At 31.6% G+C, this 9,931-nt stretch overlaps 1 protein-coding gene across 2 annotated transcripts in view; it reads left to right on the plus strand.

Annotated features, from left to right (window-relative positions):
• LOC106107812 (ceramide synthase 6) overlaps positions 1–6,132 on the plus strand; it is a 19,611-nt gene extending 13,479 nt beyond the window's left edge. For both annotated transcript variants that reach the window (XM_013288819.1, XM_013288827.1), the window contains 6 exons: positions 1,422–1,643; positions 2,598–2,819; positions 4,010–4,128; positions 4,451–4,595; positions 5,254–5,411; positions 5,918–6,132. In XM_013288819.1, coding sequence (XP_013144273.1) covers positions 1,422–1,643; positions 2,598–2,819; positions 4,010–4,128; positions 4,451–4,595; positions 5,254–5,411; positions 5,918–5,927 — 876 coding nt within the window. In that variant the 3' untranslated portion in view covers positions 5,928–6,132. The remainder of the gene's footprint in view (positions 1–1,421; positions 1,644–2,597; positions 2,820–4,009; positions 4,129–4,450; positions 4,596–5,253; positions 5,412–5,917) is intronic.
• Positions 6,133–9,931: the final 3,799 nt, after the last annotated feature.

Here is a 9,931-nt window from a genome sequence, read left to right on the forward strand (position 1 = left end):
TCATGTTTTTCCTCTGTATAACTGACTGAGGCTAGTTCTTGTGTTTAACGGCTGAATACGGAAACGAAAATAAAATTGCGATGCAATTTATAGAATTTGGATTTTAGCGTGGCCTTTTTCATTTAAAACGCTGTATTTAAGTGTCGTTTAAATATTCGACCGTTACACGTATTTTTATTTTCTGTAAAAGTCCGTGTTCTGATTTATGATTCATTAGCTTTTGCCAGCGACTCCGTCCGTGTGCAATTTAAAAAAAAAACTAAGTAGCTAATGTGTTCCCCCAGACCATACTCTACATCTGTGCCAAATTTCATCGTGATCCGGTTAATCGTTTAGGCTACAAACTCTAACAAACATCCATCCATCTAAACTTTCGCATTTATAATATTAGTAAGATTGAAAACTTCGGTGTTACACCGCAGCACATGCCGAATGAATTCTTATTCTTTTTTTGAATAAACATATTTTTTTTTCTTTCTTTCAATGGATTAGATCGTGTCGCTTGTAAAAAACGTTAATTTACAAACATCTTGATATAAATAAAACATGACACGCGTAAGGTATTCATGAGCGGGTAATAACTGATATCAGGAATTACTCGTAATAAAGTCGTACGATCGCGAATGTTTGTGGAGATTATTTGATAATCTCACACTGACACAGTTTTAATTTTTTTTTAAAGTCCAAACTAACGTGACGTAAGATCACGTGTAAGCGCGTCACAATCCGAGAAGGGTTTTGTCAGTTTTTGAACATTGTCAGAAGGGGAGCAGGTTTACTATGGTTGTTATTAGTGTTGCCAGTAAGCAAAAAACCGTTATATTCGAAATTCGCGGTCGCTTTGCTAATTTGGTACTTGCTTATTTTCCACCTTATATACAAGCTGTTGCTCGCGACTTTGTCTACGTGAATTTAAAATAATAGCTTTCTAATGTAATTTTTGAAATTGGCCTAGTACTTTTTGAGTTACATCAATACATAAAAAACACAAATCTTTTCTCTTTATTATATGACTATCATACTTCATACTAATATTATAAATACATAAGTTTAGATGGATGGATGGATGTTTGTTAGAGTTTGTAGCCTAAACGGTTGAACGGATTTTGGGTATAGATGTAGAGGATAGTCTGGAAGTTTTTTTTAATTCCGCGCCGACGAAGTTGCGGGCGATAGCTAGTGGATAATAAAATCCAGTCTATTGTATATCCAAGAGCATTATGCTTTGCTTTTTATTAATATAAAGTATGTAATTATTGCATTTTTTTCATTACCTCTGCATTTATGTGGAATTTAACATCGCTTCCTTTGTATTTGTAGCTTAAAATCTCGTATTTCATGATTACACGAATGTCGTCTATTCTTAATAAGATATGAAAGACAGTAAGAAGATATACAACTATGTAAATGCTTTGTTTCAGGTATGTGGTCTCGCGAAGCAGTTGGATATGACGGAGCGTCAAGTGGAGCGCTGGTGGCGGCTGCGGCGGTCGCAGGACAAACCCTCAACTCTTGTCAAGTTCTGCGAAAATTCATGGCGTTGTATTTTCTACTTGTATAATTTCTCCTACGGGTTATTCGTGCTGTGGGACAAAGTATGGTTTTGGGAAATTGATCAGTGTTACGTTGGATACCCTTATCACGTGAGTTACAGACATTAAAATATATAGACTAGACATAGGGAACAAAAGTTTTTCACCGGTAATTTCTTTGTACGGTAATATCTCAATGTCAAATTTGTAACAAGGACGTTAGTTATGAGTATGGTACACCGGTAGAGATAGACCTACAAAGAGATGGATGGATTGCGTGAAAGGTGACATGATCAAGAGAGAGTGATGACTGAGATGACGGATGATAGAGTTATATGGAGGACGAAAACCAGATGCGTCGACCCTACCGGAGTAAAATGAGGTAGGGGAAGGGAAATTTCACAAGCCGAGACGTCTCTCAGTGTTAGTTTGTTCGTGATTTTGACCCCAGGTAGCGCTAGTGAGATGAAGTGAAATATATTTTTTGAATCATTTTAATACTGTTGGCTAATTTAGAAACATTGGTTTTTACTCAGTAAACTTTTTAAGTAATGCAATTGTTACTAAAATTAGAAATACAATTGTCAATGTCATAGTTCAATAAATCACTCATGAAACACGATGGTTTATCGAGTTTTAAATACCGAAGGTTATCTGTAATGTCACCCACAGAATTATTAGATCATAAGTTGCATAGGAATATTCCAATTTTTTCAAATTATGACTAATCATGGGCTACGTGACAAGGGAGGCAGCTACCCCATTAAGGACTTATATTATAGTTAGTTAGAAATATTATAGTTACTCTAGAACTAATATTAATCATAAAATAAAAAATCCGACTCGAAGGACCATTACTTATATAGGGTAATTCTTAACAGACAGATCAACGGCTTTGTGGAGTTAGAGAACCTCAATAGCTATTGTTTAAGTGCATAATATGTTGATTTTCCATAGCTTTAAAGTTAGGCAACATACTTTGCGTTTAAATTTCTATTGTGGTCCTCTAACTCAAAGTTGATTCGTTCGTTTTAAATCATCCTGTATATAAAATGTTTGTTTCAGGGTATAACTAACGATATTTGGTGGTATTATATGATATCGACGGCGTTCTATTGGTCGTTGACTATCAGCCAGTTCTGGGATGTACGGCGTAAGGACTTCTGGCAGATGTTTGTGCACCATATAACGACTATAGCGCTACTGTCGTTCAGCTGGGTGTGCAATATGCACAGGATTGGTACTCTAGTGCTAGTGATACACGATTGTGCTGATATTCTATTAGATGTGAGTAAATGTTGGCTCTTAATCTTACTATGGTGAAAGTTGAGTTGGGCTTTATATATACTAGCTTTCGCCCGCAAATCCGTCAGCGCGGAATTGTAAAAAAAACAAAAGTTAATAGCCTATGTGTTTTAGACTATCCTCTACATCTATACCAAATTTCATCAAGATCTGTTCAGGCGTTAAGGGTACAAACTCTAACAAACATCCATCTATCTAAACTTTCGCATTTATAATATTAGTACGATATTTTGTGAAATAGTTGCAAATGGGATTTGGTTTTTGATGCATTATGTTGTTATTTCCAAATGTTTGTTTTGCTACTTTAGTATTCATTATATTTACCCGAAGAGTTACTAATATTTCCTATTTTGTATACATGTTTGTATTAATTAATTACAATAAATAAATGACCTTTAAGTTGGAGAATATTTACATGTATGATATTTTAGTGAGGTTTTTTTAACTTTAACTAAACAATATTATCTTTTTTTCATTATTTAATGAGACATATGACAGTTCTCATGTTTCCAATGTCTTATTAATTTATTATTCATATAGGAATAAATAAATTATTATAAAACTAGCTGTTCCCATGCAGCTTCATCCGCATGAAATGATGAAAATTTTATTTTATTGTATACATTTGTCAAATTATCAATAGTAAATGTCAAACTGATATGACATTACAATCACTGATATGAATTGGCAATCTTGTTTTCTTAATGTTGGCAGCAACTTATGGTCTCTTTCCCACATTAGGGATTTTATCTAAAATATTTACCCCTAAGTTTATTGGCGTGAAAATATATAGCCTAAAGCGTGACGTAAGTGTAGGGCTTTATTTAAAAAAAAGAACTATTCAAAAATATGCTGTAATTGCTGACATCTTAGGCAGCAAAGAAGTGTGTGTTTACGCTTTATTATAATAGTATAGATAATTGTACACAGTTTTAGGAATTTAAGAAAGCAATAATTACTATTTAAATTATCGTAACCTATAAAAATATTGTTTTTTTTTGTTTGACGATGATTTACGATAAGTTTTGAAATTTTATCATCACTTTACCGATAGATGGCGTTTTCATTAATACTGAACATTGTCTAAAATCTCTAAATATTTCTTTTTTCTTTGGGTTTAATATACAAAGAGTTTTAAACGCTTACTATACATATTAACGTATAATTTCCAGGCAGCGAAAGCGACGAAATACGCGAATTATCAGAAGTTGTGCGATACGTTGTTTGCGGTGTTCACACTGGTCTGGATTATCACCAGGCTGGGGATATTCCCCTTCTATATTATATGGAGGTTTGTATAACAATAAAACTAAATATGTACCAGACTTATAAAATACTAGCTTCCACGCGTCCTTCTGTGATTGCGTGGAATAAAAAAAAAACAAATTAAAGCAGCCTGTATTTCCACTTCCTATGCGCCTTCACTGTCAAATCGACTTTCCCATCCCTTTAACATAGGGTGGGAAGAGAAAGGGACTAAAATTAGGCCTCCGGCACCACACTCATCAGATTGTACGCGGAATTACTTCCATTTCACACCAGTTTTCTATGTGGTCGTGGTTGTCATGCGCAGATGTGAAAGCGGGCTCTACTACTGTCAATTGTGTTTGCAGTACTGCCATCCGAGCGCCAATGCTGCACCCGATGTTTCCCGCGTACTATATCTTCAACTCCCTGCTTTGTCTGATGCTGGGTCTGCACCTCGTGTGGACGTGGCTCATCCTGCAGGTCGCGTACAAAGCCATCACCGCGGGCAAGGTAATACAAACACACTTATGTACAATAAGCTTCGATAGCTCAAGGGTTTAAACACATGATTTGTCAGGTTACGAATTCCCTCGAATCAATGGTTTTCGATTTTGATATGTACAGACGCGGAAATCGGCGGTGTTCCATTTTAGGAAATTTACCTTTATTGTAACGAGACAAACTCCGCCTTTGACTACAAATAACTTGGATAGCAGTGAGTGCAAACGAAGGGATAATAATAAAAAAAACTAACAATATATAACTAACAGACTTTTCATATAGATACATTTAAACGCCGCGTTGTATTGGTTTGTTTTCAGCGTCGTCGTTAAAATGTTCAAACGATTATATTTAATGTAACGCCGCCAATTTCCCCGACTGTACATAATTTACCTGATATTTTACGGTAAAGAAAAACATCGTGGTAGATATTTCGATGAAGAAATTTAAAGATATGTGTGAAGTTAACCGCTTTGGCAATGATATTGAGAGTTGTAAACGTTTATGCGTTGTTTTTATTGTCTTGTAATAACTTAACGTAATATTTTATATGAAACTGTCGTAGATTTGTTACATGAGGTAACGAATGCGAAGCGAAAATCATGTTTTCGCAGATAAGTGTGTTCCAAATATGGTGTGAATGATGTTTACTGTGTACTTCCGTCAGCTGGACGGTGACATCCGCAGCTCCAGCTCGGAGCTGAGCGACAGCTCGCATCTCTCCAACCACAGCACGCCCAGTCGTGCGCAACCACACGCCAACGCCCACACCAACGCCAACACCAACACCAACGCCAACGCCAACACCAACGCCAACAATCACAAGTAAGTTTCTTTACAAATGTACAGGGATATTGATAATTCGATGTATTCCCTTTCGGAGGAGATAAAGGGGGATCATTTATGATCATTTTGACCCCCATATCCATAATAATATAAGGAAGAAAGATTTGTATTTTTGGATTTTTGTATATTTTCTCTATTCACGTTAAAAATGCTGGGTGGATTAAAAAAAATATAAAAAATTAAGTGTGTCCTCCCAGACTATCTGTGAATTTACACATCTATGACAAATTTCATTGAGATCCGATCAGTTCACAAACTCTAACAAACATCCACCCATTTAAACTTACGCTATCATATATATAATAAGGTTCTATTTGTCAATATATCCTTAAATTTTTCAATCAAGCATTGTTAATATTTTTAATTTGTTAATGTCATCCAAGTTAAGTAGCCTATGTATTTCCAAATTATGTTATACGTCTTTGACAAAATGTAATCCATCCATCCATCCATACAAGCAATTACAAAGTATGATTTCTTTTCAGAGATAAATAAATGACAAGCAAATCAAAAAGATCGAAGTCCTCTTTAGTGAACATCAACACATGCGTGTACTGTTTTTTTTATATTTATTTATATAAGTTTTTTTTATCCTCCAGTTATGCTGTGCATATTCACGACCAAATATGTAACTAAGAACGTAAAAAATCTAATCCTGGGGATATTTTGATATTTTTTATATTTTTTTCTAAAGTGAAAAACGAACAAAAACGTTTTTTTCGATTTAATCGAGGTTTTTTTATATTCCTGGTTGGTTTATACATTTTTTGCAATTTACGGAACGTCTAATCATGATTTTTTTAATAGTGAAAATAATAGTGACGATTATGTCATTTAAATTATTCTCTGTTATTAAAATGACAAAAAAACTAAATCAGTATTCTAAAAAACATTATTTTTTTTTAATTTGCTAAGAAAATAGCACGATTTACGACGGAATTTGAAATTAAATTAAAACAAGTATTATGGCAGAGAGATTTTAAAAAATTTAGAATTATACTTTCGTTTCAAAATGGCGCATACTGTCAAAACTGCACCCATACATATCTTGTGCCATTTACACATCTTATTTGAACATTAGTTACCTGTTCTTAATATAGTGATCATCTTGGTTGTTTTAGCTATACAATAATTTCTAAGATATTCGTACTATCCAAAGATAATTTAACATAATATATGGAATGTTTGTTATGTGCTTAAGAATGAAATAAACAAACGCAAGGAGATAGTTTAAAAGGCGATTTGACGTGAATTTCCCGCTCTTTAAGTATTATTTGACATTTACAATTTTTTTTTTTGATTTTTACGCATGATATCTTATTCGATCGATGTAATTGAAAATATAATTTCATGTCTTTTTACATTGATTCGTGATTTTTTCTGTTTTTATATCCAATTATTTAATAACATTTTATTCTTTGGACATATTCAGTATTATTAATAAAAGCATTTATTTTTTTTAATATCGGAAATGCAGTATATCAGTATATAATTTGAGTTATTTGGCCTCGGTTCATATTTTTAAATTAGCCGTTAATAACGGTTATATGACAGCTGTCAAAAAGATCAAAGAGTAAACAAACATTTTGCTTGTTTTTTAGAGTTAATACCTAACCAAATATTACCAATTGTAAAATTATGGCGTTTTAGAATAATCATGTTTAAAATAATTTTAAAACAAGTTCCTTTGTTAACGGCATTAATTAAAAAGCGTTAATGTCGCGTGTTCCAAAAACTTCACTTGGGACCATAAAGTTGGCCTTATTTTTATTTCTTAAGTGAGAACAAAAGAAACGAACCAAAGTTTTTTTAATTACCCAGTGTATTTGAAATTTGTTACTATAATTATTTTTTATTTTATTATTGTTGAACTTTTAATATTTTTTTAGTATAAGTATTAAATGATTCTTAATTTGTTTAATATTTTATGTATTATTTAAAAATAATGGTGTTGAAAAATGTTTATTGCATTTAATTCAATTTATAATATCAACTAAGGTACTTGGAAGTACACAAAAAAGTATAGTTTAACCAAGAATATAAAAAATTATCCTGGGTGCGCTTCTTAATGTATGGAAAAGAATAAGTTCTATTCTTTGCCACAATATGGCTATGGTTTTTATATTCCCGGTTAAGCTATAAGTTTTTTTTTATAAATAAGCTATAAAACATTCGTCCTTTATTCAACATGTTATAAGTATCCATAGAATTGGAAATAAATAAAAAAACTGATATATAAATAAGCTTGTACTAACATTTTCAATAAAAAATCAAAGCTTAGCCTAGCCTATTTTCAATAACTTTCAGTATTAGCCTAACTTAGTAAATAAAAACCCATTCCTTTAATCAGCTACTTAAGTTCTTATATACGCAAATAAATAAGTTACATATTTTTTTGTAAAATGGCAACCCATTATTCGCGTAAAATGGCAATTCGAAAAAAACTTATCATAGATTATTGATAGGTAGATAGGACAATTGTTTTAATTATTAAACTAGTACATAAGCACGTTTGTGCAACTTAAAGTAACAATTTGTTATAAGTTAAGTTTTTAGTTTACGGTTGTGGTGCATTGTGAATGTAAACTGCAGTTAAACTATTTATTTATAGTTGTTTTCAATAGAAATAAGAATTTATATTCATACTATTTATTGTCTAAGGATTTTTTTTTATTTCTTTAGTGTTTGAATCGATACAAAACGTCTGTTTATAATGTATTTTATTTTTTTTTAATAATTACAGCTTTGTAAAAGTTTTTTTTTTAGTTGTATTTGTAAAAAATCTTATTCCTATTGAATTATACTATAAACAATGTTATCTGCTTTCAAAAGGTTGCAGTCAACTGTTAAAATAAAATAAAAAATGTTAATTTGAAATTGCATAAAAATTTCGTGCACTATTTTATGTAAAAATACTGTAATACCAAAAAAATCCATATCATTGAATGATTGTAAATTGCACTGTAGATCATAATTTAATTTTTAAAACGCAAATACACCCAAAGACGCTTTTTATAGGTTATAAGTGTAGGGTAGATTTAAAAGAGGTTTTATTTATGGTACTAGTTTTATTAGGGATGATTTGTTGTATTACACTGTTATTTTTTAATTAACAGAAAAAATAAAGTATTACCTGTTGTCGATTCTGATTTTTACCATTGTTGAATAAAAGTAATAACACATAAAGGGCCTTTCCCACCTCTGGCTGATAGAGGTACAGATAGCTAAAAATGACGTCACTGTCAGATAAGGGAACAAAATCCGATATTTCAATCACACATTTTACACGTTGGATAATTTACAATTTGGTGGGACAGGCCCTTAAGATCGTATTCTACAACATGTTTTTCTGGCAATTAAAAAACTCAATGTTAAATTTAAGATTGGACGTAATTCCAGACTACTATTGACATTTTTTTCACGACACATACCAAAGAATAATTTTTGAAAATATATTCATAATTATTTTGTTATAGATGAGACAATGGCGTACAGTTTTCAGTGGCTTAAAACTAATAAAAAAAGATTTTATGCGTTTTTTCTTGCATGTTATATCAAATATTCTTCATCCTCACAAGTTTCTATTACACTATTAAAAAAAACCGTTTTTTTCTATTAGTTGTCTGTTCTCTGACATAAGGTGCTCTGTGCAGATAACGTCACCTTTTAAACGTCAACAGTTCGATACACGTCAAAGTTTTCGGTTACCAGTATGTAACTCCTAAATCCTACTATTTTTGATTACTTTTAATATAATTTGTTAAAACATTAAAAAAAAATACCCATACTTTGTTTAGAACTAATGTTTAATATGAGTTCTTCCAAATAGTGTAGTTTTAATCTATTGTACCATGACCAAGAAAATTAAAAACCTTTCATAACGCCGTCTCAAACGCCATTTTTACCCTTCGTAATTTTCCTATTATAAGTCCGAGAAAAAATTTGTTCAATATTTGTCCGTAATATAGTAAGGTAGTTTATATTTCTGGTCGGGTCATACCACATCATACCCAAGTTTTTTTTTATAATGTTTAATAGTAATTGGTAAAAATAAAATAAGAAAAATATACAATTTTCTGTAGTAGAATATTTTGTGCCTTTTCGATAAGTTGGTGATAATAATTAAGAAAAAAAAAAATTAAAAGTAATAATATAAAGGAGATTGATGTTTCAAAATGATTGACTATGCCATCTCGTATTGTTAGCCAACAAGGCGTTAGTAAATTTATGTGACATTCAAAAGGCGGATTGATTATGTGTGTAAAAAATGCAGAAACGGCTTAATTGTTAAAAATTACTCGACTTTTATTCCAAATAATATTTCTTATCTTTTGGTAAACTTGACGTCTGTTATGCCGACCCCATAGAGAGTACGTAGGCGTGACAGTTTATATTTACTGGTTGACGTGGGATTATTTTTGTTTAATTTTATTGTAATGTTAATATTTGTATGGTTGTGGAATCATTGCACATAAATATATAATAGCTATACAAGGTTC

This window comes from Papilio polytes, unplaced genomic scaffold, assembly GCF_000836215.1.
Source record: "Papilio polytes unplaced genomic scaffold, Ppol_1.0 DF824269.1, whole genome shotgun sequence".
Classification (NCBI taxonomy): domain Eukaryota; kingdom Metazoa; phylum Arthropoda; class Insecta; order Lepidoptera; family Papilionidae; genus Papilio; species Papilio polytes.